We start from the raw sequence: 19,632 nt of genomic DNA, 5'->3' as shown, positions 1-19,632 counted from the left end.
GTTTCTGTTATATTGTAATGTATATCAGCTTCTGTCGCGTTTTAATCCTGTATAATAAATAATAAGATAATTTGAAATTTGTGATTTTATTTTGACAGTATCACTTTTTATTTTTTTTCAGAATCATGTTTATTTTACTGCTATATATATTTGTTAGTCTCAAAGTTCCGAGTGCAATTCCGCTAATATGCACTTTCACTGAGGTACTGCAAGCCCAGAAGATTAATTTTGAAAGTAATTATGTTATTCATAGATTCGTTAGTCGTTCGAAGACGGTGGATCCAGACTGCTTCCTACCATACCTATTAGAAATAGATATCTTATGACTGAAAAAGGTGACGAAGACGATCTTTATGGAAGCATCTAGCCATTTTCTCTATTCATTGAATTAATTGTTTTTAATTATCCTAGGAGACAAAAACCGAAAATAAGATATGTTATAAATGAGTTTAGATTTTGTGAGTAATATTTGTGTTAATCTGAGAAGCATTACCTATTTTCTGTGTTTGTTAACTTTGTTTCAAGGGCTTATTTTATTTCCTAATTAAATTATTGTGTGTTATTTATGCAAAATTTTGCAACCCTACGCGAAATAAATAGTTGCCGACTCAACGCCCTATGTAGATGGAATTTCGTAAAATTTTCAGCTGACCTCTACGCAGCCAAAGGAATACTTCTACCAAACTTAAAATATTTTAGCCAATGGTTTCAGAAATATCAATACAAACATGAAAATCATAGGTGAAGATATGTAGAGATCATGTATACAATTGCATAAGTAAATAAAACACTGTCATTTTCATGTCATAATTTAGTTGTCATTAAAGGAAGTATTAGTAGAAAAACAATGCGTTAAATAATTTAGAGGAAAATACAATAAATACCTGTCGGTAGTTACGATTCGTGGAAAAGTCACAAGTGCTTACGGTATCTGGAAAAGGCTTTCCCTAATTACTTGGGGTGTGTTTTGTTTGGTGCTATCGGCGTGTAACGAGCCGCAAATGGGTCTCCGGTGATCGCGCGATCATGCGGGCCGCCCGCCCTGCGGCCCGCGCCGCCGCCCCGCCTGCGCGCGCCTCAAAGGCCTTTGTGCGACAATACGCTTGTAACCTTAGTGTTAAACTTAGCGTTAAATTATTAACCCATTAAAAAAATATCTCATTCTTTAATTTTATTCCTGATATTTTTTAGTTCATCCAACTGTCACGGACTGGACCTACGCGAAATGCAGTTTTATGTGTCATTTTGGATTTAATTATATTATTTATAGTTTACTGTTTGTCGGAAGACGCCGGAAGTAGGCTGCTTTTACCGGATTTATTTGAAATGTACGGAAGAGATACGTCCTATGACACATAGGCGTCGAAATCTTTTCCTATATGTGACCATACAGCCCTGTATAGCCCTCGAAACATCGGGAACATATAAATAAGAAAACAAACTGTGGAATAATCTTTAAAAAAATATTTTTAATTTATAAGTATCAATTATTCGCATAAATCTAACTTATTAAATGAATTAACCAATTATACCAGTATTAGCTTATAAAAAATTAGATTTATGTGTTTTGTATATTTTAATTAATATTTTTATTCTTAATGTTTACAATTCGAAACTTGTTATTAAGTAAAATTATTTGTTAATATTTTTTAACAATCGCTGAAGGCATGATACGCTTTTCTCTTTACAGTAGTTGTAGGTTTAACAGATAAGCTCGGGTGTGCTAGCAACGGAATCTCGCGTCTATCCTTGTTAATGAGTTTATCTCATATGTGCAATGCAATTAGTCCATTGAATCTGGCACAAGGATTATTTGGAGGTGCGCGGTCAAAGCGCTTTGTCTTTAATTACTCCATAAAATTAAACCTGAGAATTTTCATGTTAACTAACAGGAGATTTAAATAAAGATGTAAGTTATTTAAAACCAACGGTTTAGTACAAAAACTTTAAAAGAAAGACGTTTTATTATTTAGACAATATGTTATGTACAAAAAATACTTTCATTAATAAATTATTCCTTAAATAAAAATATTCATACCAGGAAGGTGGACCAATTGAATATGTTACTAAGCCAGAGGGTGTTGCGAAAATGTCAATATTTAATACCTATTATGCTAAAATGTGGCTGGCTAATAATGAATTAGGTAGATAGTTGATGGTTAGATGGCGTAAAATCTATACTTTTATGAGGTTTAAAGCGGAAAAAAGAGATATTTTCTTATAATGGAATTAACACCTGCTGGAAGGTAATGCAATTTGCGCATACATTTTTAAATATAACTGACATTGGCTAGCAGATTAGTAAGTTGAAATGGCAGTGAGCATGTCACATAGCGGGCAGAAGTGGCAGTCTAAAACAATAGCCTTATGGAATGGAGAACCCTTGTACTCACGGGCGCCGCGTAGAAAATCTACACCGAGATGAACTTTGTTAACGTCATCAGAAGACTCTGAACGCAGGCCGCTCTCGGAAAATAGAACCTACGTACATAGGTTTATCTGCTGTTTTTGGTACGGCAGTGTTACCAACTAAATACCGCAAGAGAGATCTAACACCATACATATATATTTTCAAATATTAACACTCTTTGTTATATTTCAAACATTTAGTAATACGCCCGGATCGCGATTACCTACGCCCTTGCAAATGCAACATTCTCTACATGTTATAGTCAATAGGTCGGTAAAATAACATTTAAAAATTTGAATTTAAACCATTAAATTTAGTGACATCCCCATAATTTAGAGTGGCGTGTGTTGTAACAAATTATGTAAATGATGTGGATGCAATATGGCCCGACCAATGCAGCGCTATCTGTCTGGATCGACACGCGACACGTTTTATTTAATTGTTGTCTATTGTTAGTTCGTAACACTCAAAAATTACCTAATTTATATTTCGATAATTATATTTTTACAATATCTTCACCCAATGAATCTCCTATGTTATTATTTTATTAGATTCATGCTCAACAAACTAAGTATATCAGTGATAAAATCGGGTGTAATTTTTAATATAACAATTATTTCTTTATTATTTTATAAATAATAGGCGAATTAAATAACAGAAATCCTGAAACGAGTGAGGTTAAAAATTGGACGTCTTTAGTTTAGAGTGTAAACATGACTTAAACTGCGGGTTGCGAAGTTTCAACTATTCTGTCTTCTAAACTTCCGCGGCAAACACGCTTTGTTTGCTCTCCGCCGAGAAATGCGGATGACCACAACAAGACCTTGACAGTTCAGGAGCATCTCGTAGCTAGTCGACCGAGGGGTCCTTGCTCCTGATTTACGGCCTCCGAAAACCACAGGGATTCAATATGCCTTTGTTGCAAAATGTTTTTATTGAATAATAAAATTTCTCCGCAAAATGGAACGACTTTATAGGTCATAATTCCATTTTAACGCTTACTTCTTTAACGTGTCTAAGTTATGGTTGAACTAAGCGAGATTCTTAATTCGAATAATAAAATAGTAATATTTAATTCTGTAATATAACATCACAAATAAGAACTTATTTTAATAAAAAGGTCTTCTAGATTCTATTACAATTATATATATTCCAACAATTTTAAATCTTGTACCGTTTTTGCGTTTTTTTTTTGCCGTCGAATTTCTACTGAAAAACTGAGCACCTTTTTATCTTGAGACGAAATATTAACACTTAATGAAGAATATTGTAACAATTTTTTTTAAATGTTTTTAAATAATTAACGAATCAAAAGTGCCTATTTGAATAAAGATAATTTTAACTTGAAAAGTATTTTTAATGATAAATTCGATTATAAATGATGATTTAAATTTTAATATTGTATAATAATTAAGATAAATAACTGTTTACAAGTAATAAGAGTGCATTTGTACGCATGTGATGAAAACTAACGTTCTAAACTAACATATTAATGGCGTGACGATAATAACATAAAGGTAAAACACATTCGTGCTTAAGATAGTATCGTAAAGTAAAATGCGAACACGGAGATAATGACTCGATGAATAATAATGAGGTTTGTAAGTGTGAATCATCAAATACATTTAAATTGTTATCAATTAAAAGCAATATAATAGCGATTTGAGTTGGGTAGGTCCGACCATATGGTGCAGAGGCGCACGGGCGCTGTTGGGGCCACAAAGTGCGATACTTAGGACCCTGAGTTACAATGTCAAAGATATAAGTACATTCATTTAATTTTAAACCAGAAAACATTATTCGGTACTTCTTTGTAAAGTTATTTAGCTTAAAATTATGGTTTACTATTATTAATAATGTTATCTTTTACATACATTACATTGATACATTAGCAAGGCAAAAATGAATACTCGAGTTCAAAATGCTTCGATATAAGCACAAGAATATCTCCCAGGACTGATATTTTAGATACATTTCGGAAATCGATTCGAATTTTTGATACAGCATATAGTCGAATAATATTCGCCGGTCTACTAGCCTCATGGGTTCATGTAAATTTGTCGAGCTCAATTGAAGTTAATAGGAATGCACAGAGGGTGAGGATCGCCAGCTGACGCGAGGTGTGAGGGAATGCAGCCCTCCCTATGCACTCGACGACGGATCGTCGATTAACTATTAAGTAGTGAAAAGGACTTAATTTGTTTTTCTGTAAAAAATCTATAGAAGTCAAAAAACAGGAAATATCCGGCTTTTATTATGTAAAATAAACATTTCTCCAAAATATAAAAATCTGAATTGCCTATACTTCTAAGTAGTTTGTGCAACAAAAGGTTTTACTTTGAATAAGAATATTTTTGTAAAACTTGTTGCACAAATGGAAAATTGTTTCAGCCGCAAGACGTTCATAGCTGGACATTGATCTCCGTCATTGATTTCCTAATGGATCGCATGCAAGCGGCCTATATCAAGCGTCTTATCAAGGTCATCTGAATATACATCTTTTGAACGGACCTTATAGTAATTTTGCTGATCCGTTCCTCTCCAAAATCCCTAGCGCTAATCTGTTCTACGCACTTTGTGGCCTGTCCTCCGCCACTTTAATTTGCCAACCCACTGAAATATCTCGGTTTCCTTCGTTTGGATCTCCTAATCCCTGGTTCGATGCCTTAGTAAAATCCGGAGCCAAGTTCTATCCATGGCTTGTTGAGCGACTTTGAGCTTATCAATGAGGCCGAAAGTGAGAGATGACCTTTTTGGGTCATAAATCATAAGACGCTAAGAACATCTCATTATAAATTTATAGTACTCACCCAATGCCAAATGCTACGTTCCATAGTAATGCAATGCTGGTTTTAAGAAAAGCAAATTCTGTGATCATCATCATTATCATCACTGTAAGATATTAGGCCTCCACCGAAGATCGCCATGAACACCGATCTTGCATTCTGTGGTGCTGGTGCTACATCGTATTTATTTTGGTCGTCTTTACTTTCAACTTTCTTACGCCGCGCTATAATGGAAGTAAGCAGATCCTTGAAAACGAACTCAGGTTGGTACTAGTGTTATCGGCAGGTGTTATGGGTGGCCTCCGTGCTCTTTGCAGAGAGAGAGCTGTCATTACTGCCAATTAAACTATGCATGAAAGTCTGGTTCAAATTAGTTATTGGATAGATTGTCAGGGCTGTAATAAGATGCCATGTGACGTATAAACAGTATAATTGTGTAAATTATGGCGTCTCTATATTATTTTGCGGCTGTCTCAAGATGGAAAGAAAAGATGATTAAGTCAATTTTAACGAATTTTTATGTTTATAATTATCTAATGCATTTATCAGGATAATTCCACGCTACGTTAAACGTAATGAATATGTACGTTTTACTATAATAAAAGTAAAAAATATATTGCCAATGTTAAATAAAGTAGAAAAGTTGTTGCGGCAAAAAGCGGTAATTTCTAATATTATGAGGCAAGTCGTACATCGTTTATTACTGAACTAAAATGATTGCTTACAAAGCTGCCAGGTGCGAGCAAACTGATTATGTATGGTTGTTGTACATTGCCTGTCACCGTACGCACTGTGAAACGTTTGTCTATTAATTTCTAGGAATTGCGATTGTTTTTCCTGTTGTATTTCTTAGTCAATTTCTTTCGTTTATTTATTTTCTTTACTTTTATATCTTTTTCTTTGGAGGCGGCCGAACGTGATCGGCAAAGGACAGATCCTGCTCGGAGACGACGCCGTCAGCGCAGGACGCGCCTCGCGACGGCCCTCCTGTGAATGGTGTTCCCCTACCATAAACTGGGCCTTCGGAGTCGCGGGATGGTTCGACGTGGTCTCGAACCATTGTGATAGCACCACGAGGGTTTCGGGGGTAGCGTGAACCATAAACGCATGCCCCGGGACGGGCTATCTAAAAATAGCGCGGCGCGAGGGAAGACCGCGTGGTGATCCCTGACGTCGAGATACCGCGGTCTCCCGTATAGCGCAGAGGGCGATCACCGGGGGGGGGGGGGAGGGGGTTTAGTGAGTAGGAATCCCACATACCCCTGTCCTCCCCCCAGAGGCGAGGCATTTTGATCGTCCGGAAGATTTCCCCTCCGAAATAAAAAAAAGGTACATTTAATTTAAAATAATTTTACTATCTACTCTTTTTTATTTAAACGTCTTTAGCTTTGCTTTGGTGATTTGAAAATGTACATTTTTCTGTATAAAACACAAGTTTATATATAAAACCTGTCTATCGTGTGTCCATGTATGTCTTGTTCCTCTAAATACTGTTCAGCCTTACTTTAGTACTTTAAAATTCAATGTGGTACAACTCGTTAGCCCAATTATTTTACTAGTTAAAGTGATGGACCGAATCCACACACTATTAAATATTTATCATCGTTTGACATCTAAAATATAAACTTAGTAAATAAATATTACATCTGGCTAGTTGTAATTCGCGTCCAATTAAGAACAGATTAAAAAAGTATTTTTTGAATTTGAAACCTACGATTAAACGACTATTTATTCGTTATATAGAAACAGTCTGCGGCTTACATCGTACCTTGCGGGTTCGATAGTTTATGTAAATTGTTTGCATTTGCCGCTGCTCACGAATGGACAAAATTTCTTAATTAACATATTTTAATAAGGAAATTACGATAAGTGTTTGAAATCTCATTTTCATTGTTTCAGCTGTACGACGTCCAATGCTGGACATAGGCCTTAGCCATAGATTTCCAGTAGGACTGGTCGGAAGCGATCTTTATTCAGCGTCTCTCTACGACCTTACCGAGATCGTTCGATATGCGAGATCTCCTAATTTATAACCGAGTGAGGGATAACGATCTGTTTAATAGCAGGCTTGCGTCTCAACGGTAACAATATGAAAAATATAAAACACTAATAAAAACATATAAAAAAAAGATATTCACTTTGGATCATTTATGATCATTACTAGTATCGTTCATTTCTCATCAAATTGCAGAATAGCCCCGTTAGATAGAAACTAGAATTGACTTGAGCTTTCTTATAATAAAATTCTTCAACTTAAAATACTTGACTATGCTTGAAAGATGTAAGAACAATTGATTCGCAAGACATTTATTTTTTTATACTATTAAAAGATTTGGACGACGGACTTATGTAATTGTTTAAATATATAGATATAGGAATAGGTAAAAAAACTATTTTATGTATATCAGTGTTAGGAAAAGTTTGCAGGCGCGTGCTGCATCCTACTGCAACAAAAAGTCCACGTGTCGTCGACAAGATTTTATCTATGTACGCAGCTGTCACCTATACCGGTCATAAAACTGTAGCAAAATACTAAGTGTACGTTCAGATATAATATGGGCTTCACAATAATGCGTTAGACATTTAATAACATGTACAAGACTAATATTTTCAGTAACCTTAAGAAAAACGTTGAGCACAAACAACAAGTCATACAGATAATTAAAGCCGTTCACTCATTATCAAATTTAAAAATGAAAATAATAAATAAAAAGACATAGAAAAAATTTAAGGAAAAAAAATTCTAAATTATAATTTTTTATTTCGGTTAAAAAAATTGCAACCGATTTGTATTACTTTTAATTGTTTTAAATTTACATATTTTATGTTTAAACGTCCCGCTGGCTGAAAAACCTCCATAAAAATTAAAAAAAAAGTCTTTCAAAATATTAAATTCATTTGTATTTTAATATTTGGTTTTAATATTTTATTACTTTTATTCTATATATTAATCTATGTTATGCTAAAATTTCATACTGGCTGAATATAAAAACCACGGAAAAAATAAAATTAAAAAAAAATCTGTTAGAGTTCTTTTTTTAAAAAGGCGCGGAATTCGTGAGTCGCGGAATTTGTCAATTACAGTGACTTTTGTGATGCTCGATTTATTCTAAAATATTTAAATTGTTTCTTCACTTAATAAACTTTAAAAAAAAAACTTTAAAGCAGCTGCCGTTGGTGGGATATTTTATTGAATGTACATTTTGCCCAAGGAAAATAATATTATCACAAATAAAAACGAAGGTGAGAGATTTTTTCAAATTTGTTTAAACATTTTAATAAGTTTATTCTTTAACGTAGTCGGCATATCGTAAAATTTATTGTTTAATATAAAAATTTAAAATTACATATTATTAATATGAAATAAATTGACGTAAGGAAGAAAAAAAATCTTTTATTTATATCATTAAGGGGCAATATCTGTAATAAACGTATAATGACACCTAAAATGTACGTTAATTGTAAATAATTTATTGTCTAATGTTGGTGAATGTATACTATTTAATAATATACAAAAAATTTGATGCATATATAGAGCTCTTATTCCATCACTGCCATTATCATTATTATCAAGAATAACATCGACTGCTCAGATATATTCTGAAACACATACTCCCGTTCTTCAGATTATTATTAGATAATATTATTTAGTCTATTAATATGGTTCCTGATTTTTATTTGAAGCAATTTTTTTAGTTAACGAATATCTGGTATTATTTTTATTTCGTATATAGTTGTATCGTTCCAATATTCCTATTGTTGTAATATTCCATATTTGGTATTAATGTATTTATATTTGAATCAATGAGAATTTTATGAATGATCGTAGTTAGAAACATTTTTAAGTGCTGGTTTTTTAAAGTATACAACTAAATATTGTTTTAACTTTAGTTACCCTTCTAAGAAAATAAAAATATCATTAATTAAAATAATCGGCTACATATTGTTTCAAGTTTTTTTTTTTGGTTGAGAAATCGTAGAAGTGGCTTCATTGAGTCACTGTAATTTAATGAAAGGAATTATTTTCGGTGCCTCTACTATCGCACACGCAGGTGTCGTTTGACATCTCACTCTTACTAGCAGGTTTACTTATTCGTTTTACTCGCCAATTCGCAACATGCTTTTCAAAAGTGGCTTCTTTAATAAGCGTATAGCGCGATATAATAGCGCATCGACTTCAGGTCAATGCTGGAACATCCGATTTCTATTTATGATATCACTTAAATGTTATAAAATTAAAACACTATCGGGATTGATCATAATGTCTATGTGCGCACTGAGTCTAACTAAAAAATATTTTTAATTGTCTGTAATCCCTCTCATTTTCATGAGAACTTTGTATTAATTACCCCATAAATGAGCAACACTCGGCAGTATTTAATACTATTTTAATAAACAAAAGGGTTAGCGCACTCGTGATGTATTGTTTCTTAGCTATAAATCTAATGGATTGTGTAATTATGGCCTTTAGTATGCGACAGTCGCTTTTTAACATGTAAATTTATCCAGTAGCATATTGTGGGGTGAAGTGGGGTGGGAACTGCAATGTTAAAGCACTACGGGACGCCACTTCACCGCCGCGCAGGGGTTGGTGTTTTTAATTTAGATCTTTGAATATACTTAGAGGTTGCTAATGAATTTTTACATACTAATGTAGAGAGGTTTCGTAGAATCTACAATTTTTTCGCATTAATTTATTTATTTGGATTTGCAAATTTATTTAAGACCGAACAAAGTAACGTAATGGGAAGAGACGTCGATATAAACAAATGAACTGTATCAGTTTTGTATTTCAAGTTTGTAAGCATTTAACTAAATGAAAATAAGATTGATAATTAGTTTCAGTATTGAGTAAGTGATACCTACTTGCTAAGTATTACCCGCGTCGAAAGAAGTTTTTTTTTATCTTAGTTTAGTTTTTTATTAAATCTAGAAATTATTCAAAATTTGTACATATGACTTCAAAGATAATAACAACTATAGCAAGAGAGGATTCTTTTAGTTTTTTTCTATTTATTAAAATCTGCAACTGTTAATTGGGGATAGTCTCCCAATGAAATAGAAGAAATGTATCAATTTAATCTTTTACAAAGAAACAATGAAAGAAACAAAATCCCGAAAGCCCCCAGCACTCGAAAACCTCTTTTGAGGTGAATTGTAAACGTATTCGTAGACTTGCGATTGTTGGTATTGTTTGGAGAACAAAGCTAAGTGGCCACTACTTATGAGAAACAGTTGCGATTTCACCAAGAGATCGTTTGTGGGAATACGGGTCCGATCTCAGAATAAGAGTGCACGAGAAATAGCTATAATGTACAATGCTATTCAGAATTTCATCAACTAAGATATTTCAAACGTATAAATTGACTTATTAGGTTAATTCAAAAAATTTTATTGTAATAAATTAATTATCAATGGAATTTTCAAACTTGTTTTTTTAGTTGTTTGTCCGTCCGTTAGAATGGGCTCACGATTCTTGAAGTTGTAGCAAGTTACATACCTCAAAATAATAACACCGAGAATATAATAATAAAACAACCGTGAAACAAACAATGTTTTAAAAATCAATCATATTACCTGATCAACTAATGACATTTTTTAACTTATGATTGCAGTTTATGACAGTTATTAAATTTATAAATTTTATAGTCATTTTATAAATTTGCCTATCTGTGGTACACACATACAATTATTTTACATTAGACATTTTTGAGTTTAAAAAGACATAGGTAAGTTTACTACCACATATATTGAAAGTGCAGCATTCTTACAACTTTATTACAAAATTTTTACGTAAAAATAATAGGGCGTTCTACCAGAATTCAATAACAAAGTATTAAAATAACGTTTGAGCAGTCAATTAAGCGGCAACGTATCGTCCATCGAGATAGCGCGATGGTGGTCCATTGTGGGCCGGCGCCCCGCGGCTGCCGGCAGCCACTCGCCGCGCGCACAATCTCACCAATGTTTTATTACAGTTTTATAATTGTTCCCTTTATTTCCGCATCAGTGCCTAGTTTAGACACATTTGTGGGAAGTTGGTCATTTGTGATTAATAGCAGAAAAAACATTACTTGAACAAAGCTTTCAAATTTTGAATATATTTACGTATTTTAGTTCTTTGCAGTTTTTTCTACATGGAAAACTTTTATTTAACTCGTATATGAAATATCATTAAATATATTGTAAAATATCACATAACTTTATCTAACGAATTTATCTAAAAAAATGTGTAATATAAAAAGCGCTTTCCCGCGGTGACCTACCAGCATCAAACCAAATGATTGTTTCTTCACACCAACCTCAAAGAGTTGGGTCGCAGCTCAGCGATCAAGTTAACAGATAAGTACTTTCTCACCTCCCCGTGGTCGCGGAGTTGCGAAAGGGTTCACTGAATAATTGCAACAATCAAATTGAAGGAGCTATCGAGCAATTTGTATGGTATTTGTGCGGGCTGTCACCCGTTGATGTTATCGGCGCGCCTCAGGGTGCCTAGCTCGTTGGTTGGGAACTCTTTTTAATAGTAACATTCTCACACCTCAAGTGTTAATCAGTTTTACTAATTAAATTTATAGCCAATATTACTTTATTTAACAAACTTTTATGGATTTTGGGAAGTATGAGTCATTTCAATTTATCATATACAATATCACATATTTATGATTACATTTTATTATTTCGTCGCCTTATGGTTCGTTGCCACGATTTTCTAGAGTGCCCATGTGCATTATCGTTCATAGTCATTGATGCCATATATTTTTCAGTCCTCTGTCTGATACATATATGGAAAGTAATTGACTACTGACATACCCATGTGAGTATTGTAAAACTAATAACCTGCAAACAGTTCTTTTGAAAGTCTTACCAAAAATATGGTTTCAGAGCTTTAACATTCTAAAACATAGCCTGCGCGAGCTTCAAGTTTTTAAGGATAACCTCATTGTCACGTCCAGCGGTGTGATGATAGAAGAGAGATATGAATTTCATTTGCTTGAATTTTGGGGTTTGTTTGCAAACAAAACTCTGATATCATATTTCCAAAAAAAAATTACGAAGACACAAACTTTTAAAGATTGGAACAGTAACGAAGTCGTTATCCATAAAAATAAATTAAATTATATATTTATAAAGAGTATTGTCTTTATAAATGATTAAATAAAATGATTGCATTTTTTACTAATTCGCTTACCATTGCGTAGATTAAAATAGTTATTGGCAGTTTATTAACAAAAAAAATCCTGGCTATAACTCACACGCGAATCCATAATAAGACATAAACATCACCTCATCGCAATATGTCACTTGTAACAAAGCGCTGTGGTAACGGTGCGCGTCGTTTGGCCTCCGTAACCCTGTTATTTACGATCTCCTGCCGAAGAAAGGGAACAAAAACTGCTTTGCTGTTAAATATTTGCCTGAGACAAGAGGGGGCGATAATTCGAGGCTATTATGACGTCATTTCACGCCCTTTGTGTTGCCGTCACACCATGTCATCTGCTCCTTGAGACGCCTGCCTCGACTATCTCTCGATTATATCTATTGTGTCATTTTTTCAGTGCACACGAGTCGGATGTGCCACCGACGATGAATTTGTCCCGTTCGCTTCTTCGCTCGACTTCGCTGTAAAAACGCTGTAGGAGCTTTATTGTCTCGAGGCCTTTTACGAGCTCGGTTTTGTGACGCTGTTATTGTTTGCGGCCGATAAACATCTCGCCGCTAGGTAGGCAAGGATCATCATCACTTTTACCGGTGGTTTATTTAATAAGAGCTCCATCGAATTTGTTTGTCAATTACTTTTGTCTTCAATGGCCCTTTTAGATACTGCCTGGCTTTTAAATGGATTTAACGAATAAAGACTTGTCAATGCTGACGAGTGATTTAACCATGAAATCGGCATCTGTTTACAAACAAGACCCAACGCTGGCGACAGCTATTGACAAACTTTATAGAAGAAATCAGGAGGAAAATTTAACTACTACAATTTCGTTGCCGGACAGAAAGCTTGATTTTAGGGATGTTCAACAAATTTTAAACAAACCACCGAAAGATATTGGTAACTTAACCGGTAATACATATGGTTGATTATATCGAACTTTGCTATGATTAAAGACATTTTAATGAACGCATGTGCTTATAATATTTTAGCAACAACTCCTGATAATTCATTACAAGAGAAATCTAACACTAGAAAAGCATTGATGAAGATCATAGAAGACATTCTTGGAAAACTGAATCACTCTGCAGAAAAGGGCGATACTCCACTATTAGTGTTAAGGAATCAGCATTTGTGGAGTAATTGTGTTTATGATTTAGAAAGGTAGTTCGATTATTGTATTATATTATAAAAAATATTATGATTCATCGAAATGATACGTACTATGGACTATACACTAATGTGTTAATTTAATTTCAGAGTAACATTGAAGAGATTTGCAGATGCAAGAAAAACAACACTCCGCTACTCCAACAGTAATGACAGGACGAGATTCAACGCAGTGGTATTTGTATTGACTAAGGTTCATGACCTGCTTAGCAAAAATCTCTCCGTTACCAGAAGGTTTAATTACCGCTTACCTTTAATCGAATAAAATCTTTTAGTTCCGACAAGAACAATTAATTTATATAAGTTTCTCCATATCAACAGAGAACTTTTTTACCAAAATGTCACAAGATTCCGAAATCAAACAAATTTAGATGTTGCTGTCAGAGATGTATGCTGCCTTTTACAAACACCTCCGTGGAATTTAGGAATAATGGCAACCGCAAAAGGACTGATCGCTGGTTCGCTTAAGATTATATTAAGAGATGGTTCTTGTATTGATTGTTTTGGGGCAGGTGGTAAGTTTCCTAATCAGTAAAAAAGGTATCTAAAGTAATCAGTAAAAAAAGATACTTAACAATTACAACTTAATTTTACATGAGCGTAAAAATTGTTGCAAATCTCCATATATTTATTAATACGCGTTTTAGGAACGCTTATACCTCAAGACGTAGATGGCATTATAGAGTTCAGAACGAGTGCAAAGTATATACTGGTAGTGGAAAAGGATGCTATTTTTCAAAAGTTATTAGATGAAGGGGCACTTGTTCGATTGGGCCCGGTCATCATTATGACTGTACGTAGAAATACATATTTTTAAATCATAAAATATAAGAAGACTGTTTGATAACTGGGAGATTTTTTTTGTATTTCCTCAATAAATATTACTTAATCTTGATTACAAGTCAAATCCGAACAGTATTTCTTTATAATGAAATTTCGATGTGGCAAGTAACATATTAAGGCTTTGTTGGAATTGCAGGGGAAAGGATATCCGGATGTGTGCACTAGACAGCTCCTGTGTCGTCTTGTAAATGAGTTACGTTTAAGTGCTTTGGCGTTAGTGGACGCCGATCCCCATGGATATGAAATATTTCTTACTTACAAATATGGCTCATTGGTAAATAAAATTTCATGGAATATTCATATGGCAAGAGAAGATTAAAAATTAACAAAACATTATTCAGAGTCTGTTACATTATTTTTTGAGCCGTTTTTTATTGAATTACACACTGTATACATTGATCTATTTTATTAACGTAATATTTAATAATATAAATATAGTAAGCTATAGTTAAGGATTATAAAGTAATTAAAAATGTTATGTAGGCTCAGTCCCACATCTCCCAGTCCTTGGCATGTAGTTCATTACGATTACTCGGAGCCCGACACTGTGATATTATGACTCTTGCCCCAAAAGAAGCGCATCTCACACTCACAGCACGGGATAAAAGAAAAATTGTTAGTTTGGTTAAACGACCCTATCTTAATACACCAACAGGTAAGTTACCGTTACGTCTAAATTATAAAATATATATATATAGAACAATGTCATTACTTACAACATTTATAATTAAAAAGCGGTTTGAACGATTTTTGTGATTTTAGTATTTTTGGATTTGCCTTCGTCGGTTAGGATGGTAAGTATGAAAATTGATCAATTACCAAAAAAACATCTATTTAGCTGTGTAAAAATTAACTTATTAATTCATCATAATTTTGAAAATCTCAAAATCAGCACATACATTGACCGTTAAGAGAAAAAGTTCGCCGAGTCATCTAGTATTTTTAGTATCTTTTCACTAACACAAGGATTCTTTTCTCGATTGACGGAAAATCTCCCGCCTTGTTGCTGCAACTTCTGTACAATGCTATCGCTATATGAATAATCACGTAATGACGAATCTAACGTGAGTTAATAACAAAAAAAAAACGAAAAGACACAAAGAATCTTTGTGTCTTTCATATATTATGAGTAATCATAAAACCTAGTTTTATTTAATACGTCAACATCTGACTCTGAATGAAATAAAAAGGCCACTAAGCACGCAGAGCAAATGGCCGCTGGGGAGTTAATGCTCTGGAGGGTAGACTACGGCCAGCAAACATAGGATGTCCATAGGGTAGATAGAGTACCTCGTTAAGGTTGTCGGAAGACTCTGGATGCAGACGGCTTTCTCTCTGTCCTGTCAGAAATCTATGAGAAAGGTCAATGTCCCGTTTTGGACATTTTATGGTTGAAATGGTGATGATGATGCTGTTCTAATAGATTCAGGCGTTACCTTGCGCAAGTCCAACTAAGAAAGGGACTAATATATAGTTATTTCCGCTATGCAGCAGTAGTCGTGCAACCGTGGTCGTGCAGCGTAGAAGTGCACCGCCCGCCAGCCCGCTGATAAATGCGCGTGCGGCAAACAATGCACAACTACCAACATTAATTCACTCTACACGTATTTCACACCTCCACGGGGTATCATTAAGAGATGTTACACCGACCAGTGCCAAATACCGAGACTCGGTGCATTGCACGACTACTCCTGCATAGCGGAAGTAGCTTTGTATTAGTTCCTTTCTGAGATGATGCTGTTGTTCTGAAAATAAAACTCCTTAATGAGATTATATGTATAACATGAGGTTATATATATATATAAATTATTAAAAACTAAGCTACAGTTACTCTATTATGTAATCTACATACATAGAGAGTTAAATAAGTTTCTTTAGTTAGATACCTAAGAAAAAACCTAATATTTGGGAGTAATATAGATTGTTTTATTTCAGGGTCTATCATAAAGAAGGATCTGGAAGATATGTTGGAGAGTGGAAAAAAAGCTGAGATGGAGGCTTTGTCGCCCACTGCATCTGCGCTTTGCGATTTTTATCTTCCGTTTAAAATTATTCAGGCTGATTATTTAGGGTAATAAAAAAATAATTTATGTTAATCAATAAAAAGCAGAAAGTTTTTTATAATGCTGTTGTTGTGTATGCAATGGTTTTCAAAAAAACATTTAATTCATCGATTACTATGATTTGTTTATGGTCTCCCTTAAGTATCATTTTTTTTTGGTTTTGTTTATATTAAATATTTTACAAAAAAAGTTTTGAGTTTAACTTACATTTATATATGTAATATGTGTGTAATTTTTTATTTTATTTTAAAAAAGATTGTTACGTGGTCGTTAACAGTAATGCCATCTAGTGAGTTTAATGAAACGAAAAAAATTATAATGGCGCTGCTAAATTCGTGTAGTACGATGGCAATGATTACTTCAAATTAGTTTCTATAAGATGACAAAGATGGCGCTGTACAAACTTTTAATAAGTTTTTGTTTGGCGTCTAACAGGCAGATATTATTAAATATTAAATAGTTCAACAATTCGTGTTTTATTACTTTGTCATTATTATGTCATTTTTATCAATTTAAACATATAACCATATGAATACATCAGAATTTTTAGAATGGTTTTTAATTGTTTAATTGTTTTTAATTGTTTAATTTAAACTACAAAAAAATCAACAGTGTTAAATTTTTTATTTTAATTAAAATCTTGATAATTAATTTTGTTCTTTTCTTCTTATTATAAACAAGAAAATAAGCAACTCAAAGTTCAGTACGTCCAATTTTTCTATTTTAATTTTGAGACATGAAAGTAGGTCTTTATGAAACCTTTTTAATCATTTTGAAAAGGAAAAAAATTTGAAGTTTATCAACGACATTATATCGAAGTTGCAATATAATGTAGCAGTAACGCAAGTAGGCGGACCTATCAATAAAATGAAAAAGGTAACTCAAATTCGTTTGGTGAAATATGGATAATAAAACTACTGTTTCAACACAAAAGAAAATCGCGAATAAAGTTCGATCGTGTAACAATGGATTTCAACCGAAAAGCAAAACAAGTCCTAGAGCTAAGGTTTTCAACAATGGAGCAGTGAGATCTCTCGAAATAGCATTGGATAAGTTAAAGAGAGCCAATGTCGCCTCTGGTGAATATTCTAATGACACAAAAAATAGAAGTCCCATCAGGAAGAACAGCATTGCGCCAGACGTATTAGTTAATCGTCTGAGGCCAAGTAATTTTAGCTGTTGTGCCGACAATGTTTCTCAGATATCAATGGATCTTTCTCGTTACGAATTATTGAGGAATCTGTCATGTTGCAATTGCAACTCGGACGAAGGATGCAGTGGCAACACCTGCAACAAACATCCAAGCCCTACAGAATTAACAGTGAAAGATGAACATCTAGAAAGATATTTCCGAAGTGCAGAAATGTGGTCCGGTAATGGTATTTGCGGTGACCAAAGCACCATTATGCCAAGGCTTTCTGAAAGGCAATGATATTTGATTAATAAAAATTTCGGTAGACCTAAAAACATGTTTGTTTTAATTTAATTTTTGTTTTATTACAGTGTTAAATTTAGTTGTAGTAAATTCACATTTAGCTCAATTGTTTTTTCAAGCGGAACAAAACATTAAATTTTTTTCTAGTAATGATTTATCGGAATTTGTATGTGTACATATTTGTGTATATTTATGTGTATATATATATATATATATATATATACATAATGTTTTAGAAAGTTTTATACTAGTTTTTATATTGCACATTTTCACACATAATTACAATTTTATTATTATAGTTATTGCGATAAGCCTACGCTAACAAAGCACATCCACAATGAATATTTTTCATTTCTACGATATATAACTAAAATCATAGCTTAGCGAATCAATTTAATTTTATGCAAATCAACCTCAAGATAAGCAGCAAGTAAATTGAAACGAAACCTTTTCGTAATAAGCTCTGAGAAGTCAGCGGGTGAACGTAAATTTGTATTTACGTGGTTGTAGGGCGAAAATTAAAGCAATAAATTAAATCAAATTGTACATTTTACTTCAAAACGGGTAGTGAAATTACACTGTGAAATTTGTTTTTACATAATTACTCAAGCGATTCAAACAGACAGGGACCGAGGAGTCGTTATAAAGTGGGTTATTATTCCGCAACACATTTTTACAATTCATTATATGTTGCGTACATCAATTAAGGCAGGACCTATTGCGTAATTTCAAAGTATTAATTTTTTCTTAAATATTTTATTAAAAAACATGCTTATAAATTATAACAGAATTAAACCTTAAATTATCTTAACTGCAAATAAAATTTTGAAACGTTTTTTTTGTGCCAAAATTTTTGTTAAAATTATAAATTCGTTAGGCGTTTCTTCAGACTTAAAAACAACGAACACGTCGCTATATGTAGTCCAAGAAAATTTAGATTGGAAATTCGTTTTCGATTTCGTGTAATAAATATTATGCACGTCAATAGACCTTGTATAAAGGCGCATCTTTAACATGAGCATATTGTATATACCATATGCTTTAAGCATAAGACAATAGAATTTAGCTAATGCTCGTGTTAGCACTTAGGTTGATTGATTATAATGTTCGAATACGACCAATATTTTATTAAAAGGAACCTTACAAAAGAAATCTGAATCGATTGATGTAAGACTTTAGTTACTTGAAATGATGACGATAACATCTAATGCCATAAAAATAAGTGTTTTCATTATTGAAATATGAGTATACAAAAAATATGTTTTACTTGCCAAACGTAGTATGTACTACACGTATAGTTCCAACAACTGGTGCATAAAATACTTCTGAGACGTTATTCCGCTTTTGGAAAAACTATCTTAATTTTTGTTTAGCCTTACAACTGTCACTTAATATTTTTGAGCATTTAATGGTTTGCAAATCAAATTACATTCTTCATTTCGAATTTAAATTCTACTAATAAATTTCATTTGAGCATCGTACTACGTATCTATCAGTAAATCGATTTTGTCGCCCAAGAGATGGCAAGGGAGAGGAAATTCGTTTTAAAGAAAAAGAAAATGTTTCACTGAAAGACATTTTTTATAAAATTGCGTTTGTGATCTATTGCGATAACATTATTTCATATAATTGTCAATGTGTTATTTACAGGGGTATTACTGTATATCATGAAAATGTCTTTCTAATCATTTACTTAAATAATAGATTAAGTATTCATAATTAATTGCAAATATACAACTCATGTAGAAGTAGTACAGCTTTGTGCTTTACTA

The 19,632-nt window shown here is 33.1% G+C and overlaps 1 protein-coding gene across 1 annotated transcript; it reads left to right on the top strand.

The window, feature by feature from the left end:
- The first annotated feature begins 13,032 nt into the window (after positions 1-13,032).
- On the top strand, positions 13,033-16,437 carry mei-W68 (meiotic W68). The gene is made up of 8 exons (XM_068765466.1): positions 13,033-13,249; positions 13,342-13,513; positions 13,610-13,753; positions 13,841-14,034; positions 14,167-14,312; positions 14,499-14,636; positions 14,846-15,017; positions 16,298-16,437. Exons 1-8 carry the CDS (start codon positions 13,033-13,035, stop codon positions 16,435-16,437), a joined length of 1,323 nt encoding a protein of 440 aa, XP_068621567.1.
- The last annotated feature ends 3,195 nt before the right edge of the window (positions 16,438-19,632 follow it).

Source organism: Battus philenor, unplaced genomic scaffold (genome assembly GCF_028537555.1).
Source record: "Battus philenor isolate CCGP_79_NKW_IND1 unplaced genomic scaffold, ilBatPhil1.0.hap1 SCAF_2, whole genome shotgun sequence".
Lineage (NCBI taxonomy): Eukaryota > Metazoa > Arthropoda > Insecta > Lepidoptera > Papilionidae > Battus > Battus philenor.
This window is presented reverse-complemented; position numbering and strand designations above follow the sequence as displayed.

Excerpts from the sequence above, each read along its gene's own strand:
- mei-W68 (XM_068765466.1), top strand. The coding sequence starts at position 13,033 with ATGGATTTAACGAATAAAGACTTGTCAATGCTGACGAGTGATTTAACC. Across the intron at positions 13,514-13,609 it reads TGTGTTTATGATTTAGAAAG|AGTAACATTGAAGAGATTTG; the intron begins GTAGTTCGATTA and ends ATTTAATTTCAG. Across the intron at positions 14,035-14,166 it reads TGATTGTTTTGGGGCAGGTG|GAACGCTTATACCTCAAGAC; the intron begins GTAAGTTTCCTA and ends TACGCGTTTTAG.